The sequence below is a fragment of the Gopherus evgoodei genome, chromosome 6 (genome assembly GCF_007399415.2).
Source record: "Gopherus evgoodei ecotype Sinaloan lineage chromosome 6, rGopEvg1_v1.p, whole genome shotgun sequence".
Classification (NCBI taxonomy): Eukaryota; Metazoa; Chordata; order Testudines; family Testudinidae; genus Gopherus; species Gopherus evgoodei.
This window is the reverse complement of record NC_044327.1, coordinates 120,283,151-120,310,621: the sequence shown is the minus strand read 5'-3', so window position 1 is coordinate 120,310,621 and position 27,471 is coordinate 120,283,151. Positions and strand designations below refer to the sequence as shown.

The 27,471-nt window shown below is 45.4% G+C and overlaps 1 protein-coding gene across 1 annotated transcript in view; it reads left to right on the top strand.

Moving 5' to 3' along the window:
• MAPK4 (mitogen-activated protein kinase 4) overlaps window positions 1-27,471 on the top strand; it is a 128,039-nt gene that overhangs the window by 81,059 nt on the left and 19,509 nt on the right. The window contains exon 3 of the mRNA XM_030567702.1: window positions 4,147-4,291. Within this exon, the coding sequence (XP_030423562.1) occupies window positions 4,147-4,291 (145 nt within the window). The remainder of the gene's footprint in view (window positions 1-4,146; window positions 4,292-27,471) is intronic.

Genomic DNA, 27,471 nt, shown 5'->3' with positions numbered 1-27,471 from the left:
TTGGTTTTCTGCAGTCAGAAAGTTGGCAAACCTAATACCCATCCTTCCATAGATGTTGAGTTGTCTGGGATGGGGACAGTCTCTGTGGTTCATTGTTATTCCATGGCTATTACCATGAGACCCTGATCACGTTAAGAATGCCACCTAAAGAGAGATGCTATTTGCAGTGCACAATAAAAACAATTTATATGGATCCTACCAAACCTGGGAACTATGCTTCGTATTCTTGAGCACCATCTAGTGGCACCTACCAAGGACTATTTACATCTATACAGACATCACTGGTTTATAGAGCACATTTGTAACAATTGAGTTCCCTAGGTTCTGCTGCATAACTTCTTGTCCTTCCCAGCTGAGCACCACTAACCTTCTCTAATGTCTGTCAACAGTGGCTGTCTGGGAAAGCTATGCCTTAGCTTGGAATTAAAGTGTAATGGTCACTTTAGCCTTGGGTTCTGTCCACAAAGCAATAAATAATTATGAAATTAGTATCAGCATTGCTATTACAAAATGAAACATCATCTTGTAATCTAGAACAGAGTGGGTGTGCACCAGGGTTAAATTTGGTGAGAGTAAATTAAGGAAGCTGGAAAATACTATTGGAGAATAAGAGGGGCAATTCTCAAAACCTGGGGTGGCTCCAGGCACCAGTGCAGCAAGCGTGTGCCTGGGGTGGCAAGCTGGGGGGTGGAGGTGGCCTGCTGGTCATCATGAGGGCGGCAGCCAGGGAGCCTTCGGCGGCGGGTACGCTGCAGGCGCGGGACCGGTAGATCACCCGCAGAACCGCCGCTGAATCTGCGTGACCTGTGGTCCTCCCGCAGAACCGCTACCGAAGGCTGCCTGACTGCCGTGCTTGGGGCAGCAAAAAACATAGAGGTGCCCCTGCTCACAGCAGTACCTTTAATTTAATATCAAGGACTGTGCTCCAGCTAGGTTACTGTTAATAATGTGACAAGTCTTATTGGCTTCAATGGACTTCTGTATGCGCAACATTTTTGAAAGTCACGTTACTTATTCTGATGCCTGAATAAAGATTTAGGAGAGGAAGGATAGTTCCCCCAGGTAAAAAAATTTTAAAGGCATAAGTGACTTAGGAGCCTAAGCTCTATTTTCGAAGCCTGTGTCTCTAGCTCCTACATGCCTCAGTCACTTTTGAAAATAGAACATAAGCTCCTAAATCATAGGTGGTTTTGAAAATTTTAGTCCCAGGTTTGACAGTCTTGGCCCTAGAAGTTAAAGCACTGGCCTGGGTGTAAATAAATCTGGACTTTATTACCAGCTGAAAGCCTGTCTCCCTGTATGGCCCTAGTCAAGTTAAGTGCTAACTTTCCTGTACCTCAGTTTCCACATCTGTAAGCTGCAATAATATCAGTCTTACAAGGGTGTTTTGAGATTTAGGTTATTCAAGGCTGGATGTTTTGCTAAAAAATATGCTCTAGGAATTATTTCAGGGAAGTTCTGTGGCCTTTGTTATCCAGGAGGTCAGACTGCATGATCACAGTGGTCCTTTCTGGTCTTCGAATCTGTGAATGTTTGCAAAGCGTTCTGAAATTCTTCATGGAGGGCGCTATTGAAGAGCGAAGTAGTAGTAGTAGTATTATAATAAAAGGGCAATCTCCTTAAAATTAGTACCAAATGGAAACCCAGGCCCGGAAAGCACATGGTTTAATGGTCCAAATTCAGTTCTCAGATACTGTACACCAATTGCAGCTCTGTGTCTGATGCTGATGTCACTTACACTGGTGTAAATCAGATGTTACTCCGTTGAGGTCTATGGAGTTACACAGGTCAATAACAACTGTGAAATTAGATTTGTCCTGGTGAAACTCTGAGCAAAATTTGGCCGATTGATCCTAAAGTAGAGGAGAGCAGAATCAGGGCCTCCTTCCCATGCAAGACTTTATTTTGATATTAACGACACTGAGGAGTGATTAGCAGATTGTCATGTGCTGGTCCGACGAATCATTCGTGTAGACTTCAGAATAAAGTGTAAGCCCATTGCCCCTGCATAAAAACGATGAATGCATGCAAAATTCAACATTGAATTGTATTTAAAAAAAACCTGCAAGTTCATCAGAGTTAATGTTCTCTGAGGTACCAGTTCAGGTGAGATACAGAATCACACATGGAGCTTTCAGGGTTTCTGCCTCCACAGCTAGTTGTTATGCGGTGTCAGCTATTTAACACCTTCAGCATTATAATTCAGGCTGCAGTTTCATCTCCGCTTTTAAGGTGTTGATGTCTGTGTGTATACAAACACAGTCACTAACAAATTAGCTTAGTAAATATACCGTGTGTCTTTCTGTGAATTACTGATGATTTTTAATTTGGGAATTTTTCTAAATGCCTGTACAATAAAATAACATAAAACAAAAACCAGAACAGTTAAGTTCTATTAATCCTCGGGCTCCCCACCCAAAACCAGATCAATAGTAAAATGTTAGACCTGTTCCATCACATCATCAGTCAGTCCACTCTCGTGTTGTGGTGCTTTGCATAGAAACAATAGGTCCGCCGTAAAGATTTCAGAGACACAGAAAAATTATAACTAGCTCCAGTTCAGTAAAGCACATGTTTAACTTTAAAGCATGTTCTTAAGTGCTCTGCTGAATTGGGTTTAATACAATACATTTCTGAATCCTTTAACAAGTATCTAAAATAGCATTTGCATGCAAAATAATGTTGCGATTTTAAGTTCACTTATCTTTCATTACTGATGGTCTGTGGAAGGTGCTCAGACACTACGGTGATGGGCAGCTGTATAAAACCCCAAGACAGATCATCTTGGGTTAGAAGCGAGTGCTGGAGAGTTGATCGTTTCCCTCTCTACCTCCTGTGCGATATCAATCAAACTGTCATTTGACCAGGATTCTGTATTGCTTGTCCTGCATCTCAGACTCGTGCACTCTGCGGGCAGACTGCTCCCTTTGATGGGAGCAGTATGGGGATAGAAGAACAGGGCCGGCTCCAGGCCCCAGTCCGCCAAGCGCGTGCTTGGGGCGGCATGCCGCGGGGGGCGCTCTGCTGGTTGCCGGGAGGGCGGCAGGCGGCTCCGGTGGACCTCCCACAGGTGTGCCTGCGGAGGGTCCACTGGTCCCTCAGCTCCGGTGGACCTCCCACAGGCATCCCTGCAGAGGGTCCGCTGGTCCCGCGGTTCTGGTGGAGCATCCACAGGCACGCCTACTGGAGGTCCACCGGAACCGCGGGACCAGCGGACCCTCCTCAGGGACGCCTGTGGGAGGTCCGCTGGAGCCACGGGACCGGCGAGCGGCAGAGCGCCCCCGGTGGCGTGCCGCCATGTGTGGGGCGGCGAAATGGCTAGAGCCGGCCCTGTAGAAGAAAGCACTGGGGTTGGGGCCCCGCTGTGCTAGGCACTGTACAAATGTGTCAGGCCTGATTTTCAAGGGCTCAGCAACCACTGTACTGGCTGTTCTGACAGCCTGGCCCCAGGTGTGGGTGCTGAGCACTTTTGAAAATGCTGGCCCATAGTAAATGACTGTCCCTATCCTGAAGAACGTGCAGTCTAAAAGAGAAGATGAAATGAGCCCACAATCTGGAGGCAGGAAGGGAGAATAGAGTAACAAAAATAACAGGATGCTTTCATTTAAATTAGCCATGGATACAATCAGTAGGCAGTCAGTAGCAGTAAATGCAGCTCTCCAGCCATCTAGCCATCATTAAAACAAGCTACCAGTAACTTGCAAAGGCACTGGTATTTTCAGTGGGGAGGGATTATGGTCAGAGTGCAGGGGAGGTGGTGAAAGGTGCATGACAAATGCAACCGTGTGGCTCTGCAGTTTGGTACCCGGAGATCACCGCTGTGTGGCTATGTGTGTTTATATACACGCTCGCACGGTTTGATTGAATTTACCGCTGACTGTCAGCCTCAGTGAGGATGTCAGTCTTGCAGTTTCCTACAGTACTGATCGTCTGGCTCAGCATTCCTCTTTTTCGTGACATTTTGAAAGAAAAAAAATGCTGCCTGCTTCTTTGTGATGTGATGAGTTAAAGCACAATCTTTCCAAGCTGGGATGACGAGAGTGAAACTCATCCCTTCACCCGGCGATTAGACAGCAAAAGGCAGGAATGGATGAAGTGTGTTTTCCATAGTTATTTATATAGACATGTATATTTTTAATCTTTCAGGGTTATCTTTCTGAAGGCCTAGTAACAAAATGGTATCGATCTCCACGCCTGCTCCTCTCACCTAACGCCTACACCAAAGCCATTGACATGTGGGCAGCAGGGTGCATCCTGGCGGAAATGCTCACCGGAAGGATGTTGTTTGCTGGTAGGTTTCTAATTCCTGTTTGCTACTCCCCTCCTCACTTCTACGCCTCAGGTGAATGTTTAAAGCTGTTTCGAATGTTTAGCTGTTTAACTGAATCCCTCTCTACTTGCAGTCAGGAACAGCCCAGGCAGCAGCAGTGCGAGTATCCTATAATACCTCGTGCTAGAGGTAACGCCTCTGACCAGAGTAAGTTGCACCTGCCCAAGCCCTATTTTACACTGGTGCAGCATTAGAGTTGCCCCGGGTGCAACTGTATTAGTGCAAATTCCCCTACTGTAGATAGACCCGAAGAGTAAGAAGATAGTTCACTGTCTTCATTTCCGTTCAGGCCTAGTAACCCTGCCTACAACTCTGCTGCTTGTGATGGTGGCTTTTGTTACATCTGTATCCTCTGGGAACTGAACTGGCCACAAAACATGTAATTATCATTAAACATTTTTATTGCTGCAATGCATAGAAACTGCACTTAGGATCAGGGTCTCGCTGTTCAAGGGTCTGCACAAACTAGAGCTGCTCAGGAAATGGATTTTATTTTCCACAAAAACAGTTAAATGAAAATGAAAGTTTTCAGTTTTGTAATGGGTAGGTTTCTATCTATAGATTGAGATTTATCAGAATTTTTCGGATTTTTGATCAAACGCTAAAAACTGAAAACTTTTTAGGTTTGGGTTTTCAGCAAAAATGGAGATTTCTTGCAAAAATTTCTAGTTTGGTTGGAAAAAAAATTATGAAAAGTTTTGGACAACTAGTACAGACGCATAAGATGACATGGCCCTATTCAAGAGGTCTATACTCTGTGGTGGATTCGAATTGTGGTCAGTATCTTAAAGATCTTTTCCTCTGCTGTGAGAGAGAACATCCTAACGTATGCTACAAAATTTCCACAAATAACATTTCACTTTGGAAAGGACATGAAGTTTGCTGTATGCTGGTTGGTGCCTACTGCTCTTCTGCCAGAATCCTGTCACCCTGCACTAATTGTTTCTACAATATTCTTGAAAACCAGCTGTAAAAACCCCTACATCTAAAAACTGTCTCCTATAAAATATCTTAGATCAGTCCTGCAGAGACTTATACACCTGCTTCACCTTCTGCACTATGACTAGTTCCATTTAAGTCAAAGGGTAGTACTGCCCTTGTGTAAACACATGCATGCACCTTTGCAGGATTGGGTTCTACTGGTCACTGGGAAAATCCACTTTAGTGTTCAGCAGATATGAAGTGTGATTCGCATTCATATTGCCATACCTCCATTAGCTCCAATGGTGTTACCTTCTGATTAACACCTGTGAAAGAGAGCTCAGAAACAGGCCTACTGTGTTATAGTGAAAGGCAAGATGGAAAAATTGACATCATTTTGGTTTTTTGCTACACATTATGGAGGTGACCGCTACTCCTCAGGGGTCACACTTCTGGAAATGCACTGAAAGGGCTCCTGCGTGGCATGTATCAATGGAGGCTTGTAAATGAACATGCCCCTAAATCTTGCAGACATGATTTTGATTGCCTTTCACAGCTTTGGCCCAAGCTGTTTTGGGAGTTTGACAAGTTATATCAGCAAGTAATAGAGAAAGAAGCATGAAATAAGAGATGCAACAATAAAAACAGCAAAAGAGAGTATAGTTACTGAGAAACTGGGCAAAAAATAAAAGTGTGATCAGAAAACAAGTCTGAAATTGTTCTAAGCTGCATAGAAGAGAATACAGCCTACTAGTGAGCACATCAGAAGTTCAGGATAGAGTTTTGCTTCCTTTCAGACTCTGACGTTTGCCGTATTTATGCTAGCGAGAGTTCTGTTTCCATACACTAACTTCAAAACATGCATGTCTGCTCTGAAAGAGTTCTTGTTCATTAAGGAAAACAAAAAACAAAGAATAAGGCGTGAGGCTAGTCTCTGTGGAAGTGGATCAGGTTTAGAAAAGGTTAGAAATGGCCAAGATTTTTACAAGCGACTAAAGATTTTGGGTGCTTACCTTGACACACCTTAAGGAGGCCTGATTTTTAGAAGGCGTTAAGCCTAAGCAAGCTCCTTAGTAATTTAAGTTGGGCTCTTACAGATAGAGGCACCGAAAACCACTAATCACTATGGAAAGTTTTGGTCAATGCCCCATCACAGAGCAGGGCTTGGTATCCACTGACTTCAGTGGCTACTGTGCAATATGCATGTTTCTCTGCTAGTACAGGCTAGAACCAGACCAGAGAACAAAATGGCTGCTGAACTCTGCATGGAAGGGGTAGTTACTAGAAATCTAAAGGTGCATTTGATTTGATCATATGACATGTCTAGATTTGTTGACCCTGGAAGTCCCTTCTACTCCTATGTTCCTATAATAAAAAGGGATAATTGTTTTGTAGCTCCACATAGAAACATAGAACCTTTTAGCAGTAAAAGCCTAGAAGGTATCCTGATGTTCTCAAGAAAATCTTTATCCAATGTATTTGCTAAGCTGTTACTGTAAGAAGCAGGGGCTATATCATCACTTGCTAAACACTGGTTGGGCCCTTAAGCACTATATGAAGCTGGGATATTCAGTAATTTTTTCAAGAATCAAGTGGATACTCTGAAGTGATCAAAAATACCCGTCTTCTTTCCTGGGTATTTAATAGTCTTCCTTCTCTATTATCATTATCACTGCCTATTATTATTTTGAAAGACAGGAGGAGTTTAATGCATTCATAAGCAGCCAAGCGTAGATTTTTCTAAATAAATCATCAGATCCATTAATAATATAGAACAGCGCTTTCTTTAAAAATATTTCAGTGCACTGCATTGTGCTGCAGCTGTGTAACTCTTGGTCTGCAGCCACTCCCTGGATCTCTTCATCCCTTTTATTTTATTTCAGCCAAGGACCAAAGCTTTCAACTTCAATATTTCTCTTGTAAAAGCTATAATTAAGCATTCAGTGTTGCGTAGAAGAGATTGTTAAAATTGCCCTTGTCTTTGTGTATGTGTGTGTCTCTCTGTTTCTTTCTCTCTCTCCCCCCTGTAAGTTCTCTAGCTAGTAGTGTAGCCATGGTGGCATAGGTGACAGCTAAGGGTAGTTGCCTGAGTAACCCTCTCAATCATCTGGGTACATCCTTGGGTGGCTATCCCGAGTCACTCCCTGTGTCACCATTTAGGCACTAGTTCAAGCAGAGCTAGCGCATCTCTGACTACCTGTGCTGGGAAGTACCCTCCAATTGCTGTGTAGACTTACCCTCAGAAATACTGCTCCGCAAAACCTGAAACCTACTTTGTTTGTTTTTTAAGAACCCAGACCAGATTATAGTCCAAGACAGCAGGATTTGGCATAAACCAGATTGGACAAAAGTTTAAAACAGTGTTTGGCTCCTTGTTTTTCTGATTTCCACCATTTTATGACTCCTTAGTAGACCCCATAATGCTAATATACTTAGTTTACAGGTGAAGATCAAAATTAAAATGACAAAAAACACCTGTCCCTTTGTTTTGTTTTTCCTAAGAGTAGTACTGTACTTAGCATCTCTATACATCTTTTATCAGGGGATCTCAAAGTATTTTCAAAACATGAATGAATTAAGCCCTATAACACCCTGTAAGGTAAGTATTACTCTTCCTGTTTTACAGGAGGGGAAGCTGAAGCATAGAGAGGTATGCCGTGACCTGTACAACATCGGTGATAGACACAGACACAACCTATCAGCTCTGTAGGTTAACCACTAGTCTATGGGCTGGTCTACACTTGGGGAGAGGTATCGATCTAAGATATGTAACTTCAGCTATGTGAATAGCGTAGCTGAAGTCGAAGTATCTTAGATCGATTTACCTTGGGTCTTCATGGCGCGGGATTGACATCTGCGGCTTCCCCTGTCGACTCCGCTACCGCTGCTCGCTCTGGTGGCATTCCGGAGTTGACAGGAGTGCGCTGAAGTTGATCTATCGCGTCTAGACGAGACACGATATATTGATCCCTAAAAAATTGATCGCTACCCGCCGATACGGCGGGTAGTCTGGACGTACCCTGAGCTTCATCTCCTGTAAGGCTTTTCTACTAGCTAGTGGTAATAGGATGACATCTTAAAAAGTTAAAATTTAGGCTACGTAAGAAGAGAACTTTCCCGACTGTGTCTGTGTCTACACACAAAAGTTGTATCATGTTAACTGTACGAGGCTAGTTAATGTAGTACAATCCCTGTAGTATGGATACAGTTATATCAGTGTAAGTGTGCTTACTGGTGTACCTATTCTTGTATGAGAAGAGGCGTAAACTATAGTAGTATCAGGCACATTTTTACTAGGATTGTACCAGTATTACTATATCGAATAAAAAATTGCACCCTTACTCAACATAGTTATGCTGATACAAAAGCTGTGTGCAGGCCAGGTCTGAAACACATGATACTGTGCAACAGCATCCCGGGGGGAGGACTGATGAAAACCCAATTGTCTGATTCACTCAAACCTGACCAAGCATAGTGTGTGTGCATTTATCGGTAATACTCCTGCTCTGACAGCAGTGGAGACCAGGCAACCTAACACCACTAGCTCTTACTGATCTTCAGTTTCTGCCACTCTAAAAATGTTTCTGTGGCTGTGGACATGGCATCTCTCTCTGCTTCCCTGATTACAGAGACACGGTATGGCACAGAGATCTACCCAGGCCTTCATGCTCGACACTTAAGGACCGCTTCAGGAGAGGGATCTCTCTACATGGACACACAACTCTCAGTGTAAAGAGAAAGGCAGGTTTCTGTCTACAATTGAGGATCTCTCCCGGCTCCCTCTTTACGAGTCTGTTTTTAAATCAGGGATTTGACTGGCAGTCTGGTTTACATCTGTTTGCAGGTCAGGTTGTGTGCGTACGCAGGCAGCACAGCAGCTCAGGTTAGCTGCTCCATCCCTGCTGCACAAACACAGTGCCTATATGGTCCCTGACCTTGTCACTCTGAGCTTACATAGCATGGTTCTGCAATTGTCTCTGACCATAAAAGACAATTGCGTGATTTTACTCACAGAGACCATTGTAAACCTCTTTATAATTGCATTCTACTGGGTTAATTGGTTCTTGTACATGCTTCAATGATATAGTTTAATTTGGGTGCTTACCACGAATCAATATCATTAGCTCAATAGACTGTCTGGAATGCTTAAACAATTTAGATGAATGATGATGATCAATTATTGGAAACAACAGCTCTTAAACTAGGGTCTATTGTTAGACTTTTGTCCTCTGTGCCTATCTGTACAGTAGATGGGGAGAGGAGAGTGAGAGACAGAGGGTGAAAATAAATGAGAAGTCTACAGATACATCAAAGGGCACTGAGTACACCAAAATAGCTCAGAAAATTGAAGCTTTGGTAATCTGTAATACAACCAGAATCAGATTTATTGTTTTTATCTTGAGAACAGAATTCACAGCCAAGGAACTAACATGAATCCTGTTCTCTCCAGTCCCCTTAAGAGAAAATGCTTGAAATCCAAAAGCATATCATGAATCATTCTATACTGTGATACAGAGACAGGGCTTTTCATCAGTAGAACTCAAAGAGCTTTGCAAAGGAAGTCAGTATCATTATCCCCATTTTTCAGGTGAGGAAACTGAGAAACAGCGGGGAAATGACTTGCCCAGAGTCACCCAGCAGGCCAGTGGCACAACCAGGTATAGAACCAAGGTTGCCTGATTGCTCTAGCCACTAGGTCACACTGCCTCCCTGAACATGATGGTACAATTTCATGAATAAAAAAAATTCTGCCTGGCCACTTGCGGTTGCATTCAATATCTTTACTTCAACTTTTCCATGTTTTTGTGTAATGATCATACAATGGGCCCCTGTTTTTGGAACATGTTTTCCACACCTTGCCCCCTGTTTGTAAAAGACTTTTGCATGTTTATTTGCTTCCCTTACCCTCAACATTTGCCAAACCCGGGATTTTCAGTTAAACCATATTACGGGTCTGATCCAGGGCTCACTGAAGTCAATGGGGATCTTTTAATAGATTATTGATTAAGGGCCTGAGAAACAGATTGTGAAAGATGCCAGATTAATAGCCGTGGAGAGGCTGATCCTCTGTTTACACACAAAGGAGGTATAGCACAAGAAATAGCACTGCAGGGTTCCCCCTCTGCCACATGCTGCCGACATGCCTCCGTCGGTATTCTGCCTCTTCGGGCACTGCCAACAAGTATGCCCTTTGTGAGGGGAGGTATTATATGTCCACTACTGGATCAGCGAGTAGTGTTCAATGTATCACGTCTCGTCTGGACGCGATAAATCGATCTGCTAATTGACCCCCGTACGCCACCTCGGCAGGAGGAGTAAGCAGAGTTGACGGGGGAGCCGCGGCAGTCGACTCACCACCGTGAGGACGGCTAGGTAAGTCGAACTAAGATACTTTGACTTCAGCTACGCGAATAGCATAGCTGAAGTTGCGTATCTTAGTTCGAACTCCTCCCCCCCGCACTAGTGTAGCCCAGGCCTAAGAGTAGGACTGAGACCCACCAGCGTGTGCTTCACAGAAGCCACTGAATGCCTATCACTAGTGACCTTTTCTGGATTTGAACTGGTAGCCTTCTGACAAAGGCTCTAAAGGCCTTCACTAACTCCCGAGCCATCCACTCCCTGAGGTTAGCAGTTTACAACAATAGCTTAGTCCATTTTTGGTGAGAAGGATGGTTTGGACTCAGAGGTGCAAACAAGTTGACACATTCTCAGCTCATTCTCAGCCAACCCAGCACAGCAAGCTTACAGTAAATTCGATATTTTAAAAAACAGAGCAGCGTGTTAGGTCAAGATGAGGCGGTGCTGCTCCACCCAGCGAAGCTCCAGGGAAGATCCAGTGGGGATGCAGAATGTGTTTCATTGCTTTGCTGGTACAAACATATTTTTGGACATGAGATTGGTTCCCTCCTGTGAACAAGAGAAGGAATCTGTGATTGAATTGCAGAATCCAACAATGCAGCATACTTTATGTGCCAGCATTCTAGGGCCAAAGTCAGAGCTGGGATCATTGAGTGCAATTCCATTGAAGTTGAAAGAGCTGCACCCACTTATGCCAGGGCTGAATTTGGCCCATTGGACCTGTCCTTCCTATAGACATATGAATTTACAAGTAAAAGCTACATGAAATTGGGAGTGAAAAATTAAAGGAGGAAGTACTGTGATTGTATAATATCAGGTGGCAAAAAGTATTGCCACCTCCCACTCCACTCCTGTTTCTCTGCTTCATGATATGTCCAATGTCATGAGGATTTTGTCTCTTTTTAATTTTTCTGTGTGTTATGGTCTGTGGATTCACTTTATAATAGTGAGGGCCACATTGCAGAACTGGTTGTAGAAGACAACCTTGGTTCAAATGATCATGAGCTAATTCAGTTTAAACTAAATGGAAGGATAAACAACAGATCTGCAACTAGGGTCCTTGATTTCAAAAGAGCTAACTCTAAAAAATTAAAAGAATTAGTTAGGAAAGTGGACTAGACTGAAGAACTGAAGGGTCTGAATGTGGAGGAGGCTTGGAATTACTTTAAATCGAAGTTGCAGAAGCTAGCTCAAGCCTGCATCCCGAGCAAGGGGAAAAATTCATAGGGAAGGGTTGCATACCAATCTGGGTGAAAAAGCATCTCAAACAGATAATTAAGAGAAGGCAGAAAGCTTTCCTTGCTGATCCTTCCCTTTTTCCATTCCTTGTAGGCTATCTCTTGGAAGTCAGAAAGTGCCAGGATAAAGTGAGAACTGCCAAAAACCAAGCAGAATTGGACCTTGCAAAGGGAATTAAAACCAATAGTAAAATGTTTTATAGCCATATAAATAAGAGGAAAACAAGAAGTGGGACCGCTGAGCACTGAGGATGGGGTGGAGATTAAAGATAATCTAGGCATGGCACAACACCTAAACTAATAATTGCCTTACTTTTTAATGATGCTAATGAAGAGCTTAGCGGTAGTGGCAGAGTGGCTAATGGCAATGAAGCTATGGAGGTAGAAATTACCACATCCAAGGTGGAAGTCAAACAGATCAATGGGATTAAATCGGGGGGCCTGGATAATCTCTATCCTAGACTGCTAAAGGAACTGGCACATAAAATTGCAAACCCAATAGCAAGGGTTTTAATGAATCTGTAAATTCGGGGGTGGTACCCTAAGACTGGAGAATTGCTAATATAGTTCCTATTTTTAAGAAGTGGGAGGCAGGGATGATCTGGGAAATGATCGGCCTGTTAGTTTGACTTCAATTGTATGCAAGGTCTTAGAACTAATTTTGAAAGAGAAAGTAGTTAAGGAAATAGAGGTTAACGGTAATTGGGATAAAATACAACATGGTTTCACAAAGGTAGATCATGCCAGATGATCTCCTTCTTTGAAGAGATAACTGATTTTTTAGACAAAGGAAATACAGGAGATCTTCTCCACCTGGATTTCAGTAAGGTATTTGATACAGTTCTACATGAGAAGTTATTAGTTAAGATTGAGATTAATATGAGAATTGCAAGGTGAATAAGGAACTGGTTAAAGGGGAAACTACAGTAGGTCATGCTGAAAGGTGAAGTTCCTCAGGGATTAGTCTTGGGGACAATCTTATTTAACATTTTTATTACTGACTTTGGCACAAAAAGTGGGAGTGTGCTAATAACACTTGTAGATGAAACATGGTAGGCAGGTATTGCCATTACGGAGGAGGACTGGAATATCATATAAGGAGATCTAGACAATCTTGTAAACTGGAGTAATAGAACTGGGATGGAATTCAATAGTGCAAAATTCTAGGTCATGTATTTATGAACTAATAACAAGAATTTTTGCTATATGCTGGGGATGTATCAGTTGGAAGTGACAAGAGGAGAAAGACCTGGGTATATTGATTGATCACAGGATGACTATGAGCTGTCAGTGTGATGTGGCTCAGAAGAAGGCTAATGCCATCCTAGAATGCATCAGGTGAGGTGTTTCCATAGAGAGGGGGGAGTGTTAGTCCATTATCCAAAGCACTAGTAAGACCTCATCTGGTACACTGTATGCAATTCTGGTCCCCCATGTTTAAGAAAGATGATTTCAAATGGGAACAGGTGCAGAGAAGGACTGCTGGGATGATCAGAAGAATGGAGAGCTTATTTTATGAGAGGAGACTCAAAGACTTGTTTAGCCTGACCAATAGAAGGCTGAGGGGAGATGTGATTGCTCGATATAAAAAATATCAGAGGGATAAATACCCAGGAGGGAGAGTAGTTATTTAAATTAAGCACCAAAGTGGACACAAGAACAAATGGATATAAACTGGCCATAAACAAGTTTAGGCTTGAAATTAGGCAAAGGTTTCTAACCATCATAGACTTTAAGGTCAGAAGGGACCATTATGATCGTCTAGTCTGACCTCCTGCACAATGCAGGCCACAGAATCTCACCCACCCACTCCTGTATCAAACCCCTAATGTATGTCTGAGGTATTGAAGTCCTCAAATTGTGGTTTGAAGACTTCAAGGTGCAAAGAATCCTCCAGCAAGTGACCCATGCCCCACACTGCATAGGAAGGTGAAAAACCCTCAGGGCCTCTGCCAATCTGCCCTGGAAGAAAATTCCTTCCTGACCCCAGATATGGTGATCAGCTAAACCATGAGAATGTGGGCAAGACTCACCAGCCAAACAGCCAGGAAAGAATTCTCTGTAGTAACTCAGATCCCACCCCATCTAACATCCCATCACAGGCCATTGGGCATATTTACCGCTAATAGTGAAAGATCAATTAATTGCCAAAATTAAGCTATCCCATCATACCATCCCCTCCATAAACTTATCAAGCTTAGTATTGAAGCCAGATATGTCTTTTGCCCCCACTGCTCCCCTTGGAAGGCTGTTCCAGAACTTCACTCCTCTAATGGTTAGAAACTTTCTTCTAATTTCAAGTCTGAACTTCCTGATACCCAGGTTATATCCATTTGTTCTTGTGTCCACATTGGTACTGAGCTTAAATATTTCCTCTCCCTCCCTGGTATTTATCCCTCTGATATATTTATAGAGAACAATAATATCTCCCCTCAGCCTTCTTTTGGTTAGGCTAAACAAGCCAAGCTCTTTGAGTCTCCTTTCATAAGACAGGTTTTCCATTCCTTGGATCATCAGAGTAGCTCTTCTCTGTACCTATTCCAGTTTGAATTCATCCTTCTTAAACATGGGAGACCAGAACTGCACACAGTATTTCAGATGAGGTCTCACCAGTGCCTTGTATAAGGGTACTAATGCCTCCTTATCTCTCATCAGAGGAGTGAAGTTCTGAACAGCCTTCCAAGGGGAGCAGTGGAGGCAAAAAACCTAGCTGGCTTCAAGATTGAGCTTGGTAGATTTATGGAGGGATTGGTATGATGAGATTGCCTACACAGGCATGTGGTCCATCTGCAAATGCTAGTAGCAAATATCTCCATTGGCTGGAGATGGGGCACTAGATGGGGAGGGCTCTGAGTTACTACAGAGAATTCTTTCCCAGGTGTCTGGCTGGTGGGTCTTGCCCAGATGCTCAGATCACATGCCCTCTGTGCTCCCCTTCTTCTTGTAACACCCAATGTAATGCCCCTCTACATTCCTTGTCTCTTTTCACTTAATACCCGCCTCCTATTTAAAAAAAAAAAAAAAAAGAAACTAAGTAATGACAACAAGAAAAATCAAGGGCCTAGCATGCTGTTTGCAAATCATCCCAATGCTCTTTCTTCTTGTAAGTTCTATCCCTTTCCCCCCAACGCTTTGTCTCTCTTATCTATTGATATTGTGAGCTCTTTGGGGCAGGAGTTAGCTTTTATTCTCTGTCTGTACAGGACTTAGCACAGTGTGGTCCCAATCTTAGCTGAGGTCCCTAGACACTGATGTAATACAAATAATAACAATTCTGACTGAAAGCATATTATTGTATTGTCTCTTCTCCTGTCACCAGTGTCCCCATTCTCACACCAGCATTGCCCCTTCCCTGAGTTGTAGCAGACTTTCCCAGGCTTTACAAGTTGGCTTCCTAGCGGTGGAGAAATCAGTGAAGAAGATTCTGGGTATATGCCGAGTAGAACTTGTTTTATTTACCCAGGTGCATCAGCCCTGAAATGAGATGGTCAAAGAGCATTCAGGGCAATTCCTTCTCCTAGGAACCTCAGCCCAACACCAAAGCCCTCTTCCAATCAGAGCCCAGTGCAGACAGTAAATTCTCCTGCTGCTCACATTGCTCACTCCACATATCAGCTTGCATACCCCAGAACTAATAGCGCAGCATGTCTTCCTTGACTAAAAACTTGCTTGCACATTAAGAAAAAGAACTTGGAAAGACTATATTTAACAGCGGCACCTTGCGATGCCTACTGTAATGTATCATGACGTGCATCCTTGGCTAAGTGGTTTATTTAATGAAGTAATTGTTTAAGCTTATGTTCTGTGCATTATGCCTGTCTCTCTGATGTCAATGGAAATGATCAGATTCCTGCGTGATAGAAGAACAAAACAAGCTGCGTAATGTTTGGATTCTAACCTTAATCTTACTGTTTTCCTCTCTTCTCCTCTCAACTCCTTCCCTGCACTCCTCCTAGTGTTCAAAAAGATACATTGCATTTATCAGTTTCTTTTATGATGTTTGAAATACATGTAACAGAAAGAGCTAGATCCTGCTAAATCAGTGGGAATTTTACCATTGATTTCAATGGGAGCAGATTAGTCCCAGGGTCTCTAGTGAAGGAGAAATGCCCCATTGCAGAAGAGACCAGCTGCACAGTGTCTGGAAAGGGATGCCTGCAGTTTTCCATGGGCCCCTTGCAGACCAAAGTTCTTAGATTTTGACATATTTATAAAAATTAAAGCTAGGAGTCAGCTCACCTGTCAGTCAGTGTCATAGAAATTTGCAACAAACCAACAATTTAAATTTAGTAGCTTAGTTATTGGGGAGAATAAAATAGCTCTGTGATGGCTTTTAATGCTGGTTTGGACAGTTTCAGGATGCTTAGCTTAACAATTCATAGGTGTCACATGGATTGATTTTGATATCACACTGTTGTAGGCAGTGTGATAGCTGTGTTTGTCCCAGGCTATTAGAGAGACAAGGTGGGTGAGGTAATATCTTCTATAGGATATATGTCCATTGGTGAGAGAGACAAGGTTTGAGCTTACGCAAACCTGAAGAAACACTCTTGTCTTTCTCACCAGCAGAAGTTGGTTCAATAAAATATATTACCTCACCCACCTTGTCTCTCTAATATCCTGGGACCAACACGGCTACAACAACACTGCCAACGGGGGATTTCTCTGACACATTTCTCTCATTTTTAACATAGTGTGGGGATCCATTTGAAAAGTTTAATTATCCTGAGGCTGAAGTCCTGACTCCAAATCCTAGACCTGTTTGCAAGTCTAAGGGGAAGTCAGCTTTCCAAAGAGATATGGCATGATGTTCAACTCCTAATACTCTAGATAACAATATTTACATAGTATCTTTAGTTCCTCTCTTGTCTTTCATAAATTAATGCACTCACAACTGCCGTATAAATACAGGCTAAACAGATAGCGAGACCTGTCGTCCTAAGAGCAATAGCTATCTTGGGTTTCAGTGAGCAGCTTTTGTGTGAATGGATATGTGCCTTTCCCTCATGTTGAACACATTCAGTAATCAGTGGCCGGATCTGCGGTGAAATAAGAATAACCATTAAGACCTTTTGATTTTTAACGACTTGTAATTTGCATCCCACTTAGGGATTTAGCCTAACAACAAACCATTTGTTTCCTGTTATTCTCTTTTTAGCTTCACCTGGAGTCACTATGCAAATCTCTAAATGTCCAAAACATAGCTTTTCTTTAGGAAAAAGTATTCGTTAGCCGCTGGATGGAAATTAGGGAGCATCACTGCAGCAGAGCGCTGCAGGAGGGCCTCAGAATAGGTCTCTCTGTCATTTAAATTAGACTGTTTCTTTTTCTTCTCACCCCCAAATCTGAAATATCTTTATATGAGCCCCTACTGATGGTGTGTACTGGGGGATGATGACCATCAGCACTAATTTAATCACTGCCTTTTGGAATGTCCATTTAAACCCATTGTCACATGCTGGGTAAGGGCTATAGCAGGCCAGTAGGCAGAACTCTGGCTGGGGGAGGCATGATGATGCATTGCTCCAGGGAGAACCCTGGGAGGTATTATACACTAGGGAGAAAAAAGACCTCCTTGAACTCCCCAGCACACAGAGGGAGCCCATCCACTGCCATACCTATTTCTAGGCCACAGCGTATCCTCCCACCTGCATGCCATTTGCACTGCACCTGCTGGTTCCTGGGGGTGGAGGCATGATCCTATCTACCCTCTGGTCCTCCTCCCTGCCCCTTTCACACTCTGTGTGCCTCGTCCCCGGCAAAGAAAGTCCAGAAGAATCACTGCTCTCCCCTAAACCCAGGGATTATAATTCTGCCAGGCCCTGTCCCCTCCTTCCCCAAGCACCCACAGAAGGGGCAGGCACCATGTGCCCTGAGTGTGTATTGTCGTCTTCCAGGTGGATTGTCTGGCATGTTTAAGTGTTTGTGACAGTGGGCCAGAAACTGATCTGATTTATACTGCTGTAAATCTGCATTGATTTCACTGACTGGGAGTAGGAGTTACTCTGGATTTACACAGGGTAACAGCAGATTCTGACCCTGTGTTTTCCTCTAGATTGCTCACAGCGTAAGCACTGATGCTACTGTAACTGTCATAGACTTTCTCCTGTGACTGAAGTGGAAGATGCCAGTTTGTTTTGGAGCTGCAAGTCCTAGTTTCTGTCACTGAGGGTATATCTACACTTATGGTTTTGCAGCGCTGGTAGTTACAGCTGTGTTAGTACAGCTGTATAGGGCCAGTGCTGCAGAGTGGCCACACTGTATAGGGCCAGCGCTGCAGTGTGGCCACATTTAACAGCACTTGCAGCGCTGTTGGGAGTGGTGCATTGTGGGCAGCTATCCCACAGAGCACCTCGTCCCATTTTGGCACTGTGGCTTGTGGGAAGGGGAAGGAAGTGTGATTGTCTTTCCGCTTCCTGTTCCAATGCCCTGTGGTGCTTTGCTACACATTCCGAGCAGTTTGGCGGCATTGTGATTCTACAGCGCTTTTTCTGCGATTTTTGTTATAAATGGATCCTGAGCTGCTGACTACCTTATTGATGAATGTTGCCAGCACATCGCGCATGGCAGTGGAGCTATTCCTTCAGCTGCAAAGTGAGAGTGACAGTGAGGAGTCAGACGATGATATTGAATCGCCTGACGGAGAAGACACTAAATTGCTTGTGGCAGTAACAGACGTGCTCAGCACCGTGGAACGGCGCCTTTGGGCTCGGGAAACCAGCACTCAGTGGTGGGATCAAATCGTCCTTCAATCCTGGGATGACGAGCAGTGGCTGCAGAACTTTCGGATGAGAAAAACCACTTTCATGGCACTGTGTGCTGAGCTCGCCCCTACCCTGCGGTGCAGGGACACGAGATTGAGAGCTGCCCTGCTAGTGGAGAAGCGGGTGGCTATTGCAATCTGGAAGCTGGAAACTCCAGACTGCTTCAGATCGGTGGCGAACCAGTTTGGAGTGGGAAAGTCTACCGTTGGAATGGTGCTGATGCAAGTTTGCACACCCATTAATCGCACCCTGCTAAGAAGAACCGTGACTCTGGGGAACGTGCAGGACATTGTGGATGGCTTTGCAGAAATGGGGTTCCCTAACTGTGGAGGGGAAATAGATGGGACGCATATTCCTATTCTGTCACCACCCCACCTGGCATCAGAGTACGTTAATCGCAAGGGGTATTTTTCCGTGGTTCTGCAAGCGCTTGTGGATCACCGTGGGCGTTTCACTGACATTTACTCAGGATGGCCTGGAAAGGTGCACGATGCACGCATATTTAGGAACAGTTCCCTGTTCAGGAGGCTGAGGGCCGGGACTTTTTTTCCCAGGCCGCAAGATCACAGTAGGGGACGTCGAAATGCCCACTGTGATCCTTGGAGACCCCGCTTACCCCTTAATGCCCTGGCTCATGAAACCATATACAGGGAAGCTTGACAGGAGCAAGGACCGGTTCAACTACAGGCTGAGCCGGTGCAGAATGACTGTGGAGTGTGCTTTTGGCCGTTTGAAAGCACGCTGGCGCTGTCTTTATGGGAAGCTAGATTTGGTGGAAAGCAGCATCACCACTGTTATATCCGCGTGCTGTACCCTCCATAATATTTGTGAAGGGAAGGGTGAAAGATTCAGTGAGGAATGGACCTCCGAGGTTCGACGCCTGGAGGATGAGTTTGCTCAGCCAGAGAGCAGGGCTAATAGGGAGGCCCAGGAAAGGGCTTCAAGGATTAGGGATGCTTTAAGGGAGTAATTTGATGCTGAGAGCCATCAGTAATGTTTGATGCATTTGATGTGCTTTGCTTTACCTAGGTGTATAATATTTACCACTTCCAGCAACAATATAACGTAGTGAAATAAATAGAAAAAAAAACTTTATTCAACATACAGTACATAACAGGCAAGGGGGTTGGGGTGATGGACTGTACATTCACAGGTTTTAATATGTCCTATTATGATCAATATTCAATGTCTGCTGCACTTCAGGATTACTATGCTGCAGAATAATGGGGGTGGAGTGAACAGGGTAAGAATTATAATTATCAGGGCTGGTAGGTGATCTTACAGGTATTGGGGGCAGCTGGGGACAATAAGGAACTGGCTGCTGGAGAAAGTTGTTTTGTGGAAATACTGGGGAACAAGGAAGAGGGCTTTGGGAGGGCTGTGGCTTACCACGGTACATATTTGTCTGCATGGCTACTCGAAAGACTCAGTTTGGCGAGCCAGGAGGCTTATCATCTGCTTTGTGGGTTTTTTGGCAGACAATTCCTTTCTCCTGCTTTCTGTTTGCCTCCATTCATGTACACTCTTTCTCCATTCATGTACACTGTTTCTCCATTCATAGGTCTTCTCTCTCCATTCCTGTGTCTTCCTACTTTCTCTGTTGTAGTGGCTCATAACAGATTTGATCAATTCCTCTTTTGATTTCCTAGGATTCCGTCTCAAGTTCTGCAACCTACGTGAGGCTGGTGATACGGCTGCAGTAGTCAAGATCACTAGAAAAAAGAGAGATAGAACCATGTTATACACAGAGGCTACATTGTTTATTATCACACGTTGAAGGACTTTTAAGACTTTTGGTAGCATCCTTCTCACATACCTCACATAACACAGACAGGGCAGGCAAGCTAAGTCATGACGAGCAATGGGGTGAGTGGTTTTGCCCCGATTTCTTCTTGGGAGTGGGAATTGACCAGTGGGTCACTGGGGTTTATCAGCAATGGGTACAGGAGGTAGCTGGTGTCCTAAAGAAGGGACAGTAGTGAACAGGAAGGTTGTGAGCTAGCTGCTTGGGGGGGGTGTTTTTTGGTCCGCGTTCACGCTGTCCTGCTGGTGGGGGGGGGAGCAACGCGGTGCTGGATGCCTGCTTGGAGGTGGGGGTGGGGAACACCGGAGCACACCGCGGTGCTGGATGCCTGCTTGGAGGAGGGGGTGAGGAACACAGGATCGCACTGCGTGGCTGCCTACGTGCTGGGAGGGGGGGGGTTTAAAAACAGAGCGCCATGGGCTGGGGAAACACGAACCTGGCGCCCTGCACTCAATTATCCCTAAACTCTCAACAGGGTTTCCTACTGTCAGACATATCATTGCTGCGTGTTACCTGGGAACAGAGGGAGGGTCTTCTACAGGAATGTGGATACCGCCCTGGCCCCTATGCAGCTTGCCTGTGTGCAGCCATGGTCCCCCCACCCCTCGCTGCACAGTGGATCGGACGAGTTAGCCTGACCGGGACAGGGACCACGGTGGCTCTCCCGATCAATTTGAGAAAGCAAATTGCAAACGCTCTTGCAGCAACATTTCAAGAGATTACTGAGGCAGATTACAGAGACGTTGTAGAGCAAATCAATGGGCTATTCCACGTTTAGGCATGCATGCAGGCAGCCATAACCAAAATCCTCCTCTCCCAAAACATAGAAATCTACTTACCCCGAGCACGATCCTCAGCTTCCTCCTCAACATCAACTTCCAGCTGCTGCGACTGGCTAGCCTCCTCTGGGCTTGAGAAGAGCTCCTGGCTGCATGTGTACTGGGACTCCGGGGTGTCTCCCTCCACGCCAGTAGCCTCACTGTCTCCGTCCTCTACAACCTCCCCCACTTCTCCCTGCTCTGAACTCTCCATCGTGCTCCTAGGATTTGCAGTGGGGTCACACCCAAGTATGGCATCCAGCTCCTTGTAAAACCGGCAGGTTGTGGGGGCAGCTCCTGAGCGGCGATTTCCCTCACGGGCTTTGCAGTAAGCACTCCTCAGCTCTTTAATTTTTACCCTGCACTGCAATGCGTCCCGTTCATGGCCCCTTCTCATCAAGGACTGCGATATCTGCCCATACGTATCATAATTTCTCCTTCTGGAGCGCAGCTGTGCTTGCACAGCCTCCTCTCCCCAAACACTAATGAGGTCCTGCAGCTCTGCATTGGTCCATGCTGGGGCTCATTTGGTGCGTGGAGGCATGGTCGCTGAGTGACTGATGGATTAATTGCACTCCACACCTGGCTGAGCAAACAGGAAGGGGATTTTTAAAATTCCCGGGGCATTTAAAGGAGGGGTCAGGTGAGCCCAGGGCAGTGGAGTTTGCTTGATTACCAGATAGGCTTCTAAGGTATGCTGGGATACCTGCTTATGCCACAGAGGTTAACAAAAACGAGGCTCGACCGGGTGTACGGCCAGCGCTGCAAACAGGGAGTTGCAGCGCTGGCCGTGCTGTGCAAGTGTGTACACATCCTAAGTTGCAGCGCTGTAACCCCCTCACCAGCGCTGCAACTCTGTAGTCTGGACAAGCCCTTGAGGCTGCAGTTTGGTAGTTCAGCTGGTGATTATGGTGTCTGTTGTTTGTTGTCATGGATTCCTTACGTTATTTCTCTGAGAGGTGATTGCCCCCTGTAAATGATGTCTCTGTCTAGCATCCCTGGTTAATAAAGGCAGGTAATTTCAGCTACTAAAATAATAATGCAGGTAGATGTGAGTTTGACTTTGATAGCAGTGTTAATAATTAGAACAACACTGATGAGATTCCAGCAAACTCTCCTGCAGTAGCCACATTCTGGGCTGGATCGCTCTATCTCACTTGGCCATCGCTAGCAGCATTCTCAGAACTGCTGGCCTGTAAATATTTCACAGATAAGTGCTCGTTACTCTTGCTGTAGCTCTGCAGTCCACTGTTTACTGGCAAAGCAGGTTGAAAAAATATCATTCAACCGTCAAGGAATTTTGTGGTACAAAAGTCCCCTCTTGATCAGCTATAGACATGCAGCTGATCTTAGCAGATAGGCTTAGCACTAGTGAAGGGATGTTTATATTCAGAGATTCAAGCAGACAGAAGGCTGATAGTACAGCTCAGTATTTATGCAGTGCTGCTTCTCGGTGCACATAAGAAAGTGAAAACCGTCATGGGAACTCTTGATCCAAATTCAATATTCGATAAAGAATAGAATTAACAATTAAAATATTGACTTCGCCCCAGACTTGCTCTATTAAGAGCTGATGACACAGTGAACTCTGGATCCATTCTAACTCCTCCACCATTTACTTGCCACTGATTGATAATCACCCCTGAATGGGGGGGAGAGATAGCTCAGTGGTTTGAGCATTGGCCAGGTAAACCCAGGTTTGTGAGTTCAATCCTTGAGGGGGCCATTTGGGGAACTGGGGTAAAAATCTGTGGATTAGTCCTGCTTTGAGCAGGGGGTTGGACTAGATGATCTCCTGAGGTCCCTTCCAACCCCAATATTCTAATATCTGGAAAAATACATCTTTTGCTAAATCTCAGGATTTTAAGCAATGGAGAAACTTACTAGTATTGAAAGAAGTATCTTTGACAGTTCTATTGATGCATGGCAACCATTTAATTTAAATCCTAATCCTGCAAAATTTTGCACATGTCCTTAACTTTATGCAGTGAGTAGTCTAAGGTCAAGTCTACAGTACAAAATTAAGTCGGCCTAAGTTACGTCAGTTTACAGCCACCGCAGTAATTAAATCTCTTTTGCATCTCCACACTATGCTCCTTGTATCGGCGGGGTGCATTCTCCCCAGGAGTGCTAACTGTCAGTATGGGGCACTGTGGGCAGCAACAGTCAATGTCAGCAATGCAGTGTCTACACCAGGGGTCGGCAGTCTTTGGCACGTGGCCTGTCAGGGAAATCCGCTGGCAGGCCGGGATGGTTTGTTTATCTGCAGCGTCCGCAGGTTTGGTCGATCACAGCTCCCACTGGCTGCGGTTCACTATTCTGAGCCAATGGGGTCTGTGGGAAGCGGCCCGGGCTGAGAGATGTGCTGGCTGCCACTTCCCGCAGCCCCCATTGGCCTGGAACGGTGAACCGCAGCCTGTGGGAGCTGTGATCGGCCAAACCTGCGGACGCTGCAGGTAAACAAACCATCCCGGCCCACCAGCAGCTTTCCCTGATGGGCCGTGTGCCAAAGGTTGCTGATTCCTGGTTTACACTGACGCTGTGTTGACCTAACTACATCGGCCTAAGCACTATGCCTCTCACGGAGGTGCAGTTATTAAGTCAGTGTAGTGTTAGAGTGACATCACTGCATTTTAGTGTAGAGTTAGATTGAGGTAAGCTGCCTTTTCTCAACCTAACTCTTCAGAGTAGACCGGGGCTGAGTGACTTTGGTAGTGCTGGCCCAATGCAAAGTAAAGCTAAGAATATAGCAAAATTCACCCGAAGGTGAAATTCATCCTAGTGCAGAGGGTCAACAAACGCTCCTGTGCATTCCATATCAATAAGCAACTGAGCAGCTCAAGTCCCACATCAAGGATTTAATTGGGGCTTAAATGGCGCTTAGGGCCTTGTTCCAGCCCTCTCTGCACTGGAGTTCATTTTACCCACGGAGAACATCTGAAAACTGCTTGTACTGATAAACTTCTTCCCTTGGCAGTGCTAATCCTTGCCTGTGCTGTCTGTGAAGCTTTAATACATTTGTTTGTTTTCTTTATAGAAATTCTCACTGTGTCAATCTTTTCTTATATCAGCTGGTGCATGCTTCAAGAAAAAGCATATTTTATTAGAGTCTCCAAGCACCAATCTCCAAGCACCAAAACTGGCCTTTATTTGCTCGTAATAGATAGATTGCTAGATAGATTGCCATTAGAAAACTGCAGTTGTTGAGCTCAGCTGCAAAGGAATGGTGGAACCAGATCTAAATGTTACTGTCTAGAGCCAGGTCATTTGTAATGAAGACTTGTTTGAAAAATTCAGCCTCTTTTTCTGGTCACAGACAATCATGAGCCAAACTTGGTTCCTTTGAATTTGTTATGTGATGGCATTTTTTTGAACATTGCTGATTGTTTGAAAACAGTTCACTTCTCTCTGTTGTTCCAGCTGTGTTGCTTTACTGCGAATTGTCAGCTAAGTCACATGATAGAGTTTGTGGTCCCTGCTCGGATGAGTGCTCAAGTATTTCTAGAACAAATACTGATGCACGCAAAATTCCCTTTCATGTGTATCAGAGCTGTAACTAGCTATTTTTGCGCCCGAGGCAAGAATAAAAAATTGTGCCCTCCCCGTCCATATAATTTCATAGTAGTTACTTTGTTAAAAAAAAAAAGGAAAAAGTGTCATATCTGAATCATGTAGGGCTGGGCTCTGCCTGTGTGTGATCCACCAACCTCAGCGGTCTGGCTGCTCTGCTCAGGGGTTGCCCCTGCTCTCGGTGCCCTCGCTGTGAAGGCAGGGAGAGGCAGCCTGGCCTCTGCCTCGCCGGACTGAGGCTGGTGCTGTCCCAGGGAGACCCTGCTTGGGAGATCAGGCTGGAGACCCGAGGCGCTCTGCATCCATCACCCGTACCAAAGTCCCAGGGCCGGGGCTTGTCAGCCTACAGCCGGGCGGCTTAGCTGTTGGAAAAGGGGCCCGGACATGTGGGGGGCACCTCATGGCCAGCGACACAAAGCCCGGCCCTCCACCCCAGACTGGGACAGCTTGACCCTGGAGCCTCAGGCCACCCTGCTTAGGCTCCTGCTTGGAGGGGCCTGAACCCCCCAGGCTCTAGGGGAGAGGCTGGAGGGCTCCTGGCCCTTGTGCCCCCCAACCCTGCATGGGCCCCTCCCTACACAGCAAGAATAGGAGCCCTGGCCGCCACTATTTTCACTTTCCAGGGCAGCCCAGCGGGAGGGGCCCCGGTCCTGCCTGGGCGAGCCCCACACCTGCCCCTGACTTGGGCAGATGAAGATGGCGGTTCTCAGCTGCCAAGTTTGGGGGGGAATTGGGCCCCTTCCCACTGCCAGGCTATGGTCCAGGCCAGCACCGGGACAGTGGACAGGAACCAAAAGCCACATCCTCCCAGCGGCACTCCAGGAGGAGCGCTCCGGGCACAGGGGTCCCACCTGCAGGAGAAGCCATCTGTGTGGCACTCGCCCATGGTGCTAGCCGGGCAGCGCAGGCCTCAGGCAGGAAACCCAGCCGCGTTTCCGCCCTGTGGCACTTGCCTGTCACCTGGAGTGCGGGACCCCCCTGCAACGGGGCAAAGAGCAGCAGCACTGGAGGGCAGAGTGGGGGAGGGCCTGAAGAGGCCTTGGGTGCAGACAGCAGGGAGGCCCAGCCCAGCCGACTGCTTGGGGCTGCCGCGCCCAGCGCCTGTTCCCTGTTAATTAAAACTTCATTTGTCTTTTTCTGCGCCCCTCAGATTTGTGCGCCCGAGGCAAGTGCCTCACTCGTCTCGCCCTTGTTACGGCACTGATGTGTATGAATATTCTTGGCCTCTGAAATTTGCTTTCACAAACATTTATGCCAGGAAAAGTCCGCTGCGCTAAATGTTTGTGAGAAATGAACACAAAAGGAGTGTGAACATGGACAAAAGCAAAAACGTGATTTTATAGTGACTGAATTTTTTCCCACTTTTATCCTGTTAAATATTATTTGTATTGTGTTAGCGTCTAGGGGACACCAGTCCTAGACCATTGTGCTAGGCACTGTACAAACACACAACAAAAAGACAGGCCCTGCTCAGAGGAGCTTATACTCTAAGCATAACACAAGAGACAACAAATGGATATAACAGATGGAGGAACACTGAGACAAATATCCTAGCTATCATAGTGGTCATGTGTGGACTGGGCTAGTCATTTCAGATAATGCACCAGCACTGGGATAGTGTAAAGAGAACAGCCACATGGAGGTAAACCAGACATTCTTCAGATTGTAATACTGTAGCAGTCACCCATATATTGTAGAGGATCATTAAAGATTTCACAGCACTTTTTGTAAGAGTAGGAGCATTGGCCCCTCGCCTTACCGAAATCCCACTGGTAGCAGCTAAGACACTGCCCGAAGTTACAGTTGAGTGCAGTTGATTCTTTATCACCCACTCTAAACTATCATGTAGTCGAGCTGTGCCCTGCTAAATGGAACAGATTGTTCCCTAGTGGGGGGTGTGATTTGTCCAGTATATCTGTTTAAATAAGAGGCCTGTCCTTCGGCGCACCCAGAAAACCCACTGAGGACCTTTGGAATTCGGGCCTCTTTTATTTAAGTTCCTAAGTACGGAGTTAGGAGCCTAACCTTAGGCAGTGCCTGGTGTCTTGCAGCCCTTAAATGCTACTGCTATAGAAATAAATAATCATAGGATGTCACCTTTAACTGTGCTCAGGAAAACACTGGCCTGAAAAAGCCCACGTGAGGCCAAAATGTTGGCTAAAAGCCCGGATCTACAAATGCTAAGAGGATTTTTTAATACCTGGCTGTTTGAGTGATTCTGGAAAAGACAGATGGGGAGTTCAGGCAGAGCTATAGATTCACTGGGAGTTCTCATTGTTAGTTTCTGAGCAACTACCAGCCTGCAGCTGACATTTAGCCACACTGTGAAGGAGTGTGTCAGGAGTACATTTGTTCCTTTGCATGAGAATTTAAAATGAGGCAAGGGGGGCATTTAATTAGCAAAGATTCTGCAAGGCTGCCAGATCAGAGACATAACATGGCAACTGGGTACAGTCAAATGGGACAGCAAAGGCCACTTGTCTGGTTGGTAGTGTGGACCAGTCTCCCCCTCGTCCCTGCCTTGGTTTCTATGAGGCATTGCAGGGCTCTGCACTAGATACAGTGTGCCAGTGATAGAGGTTACATCAGGGTATAAAATCAGCCCAGCCTCATTTCCTTTCTCTCCTGATGTCATAGCTGAGTGACTGCGAGAGCTCTGGAACTGGCT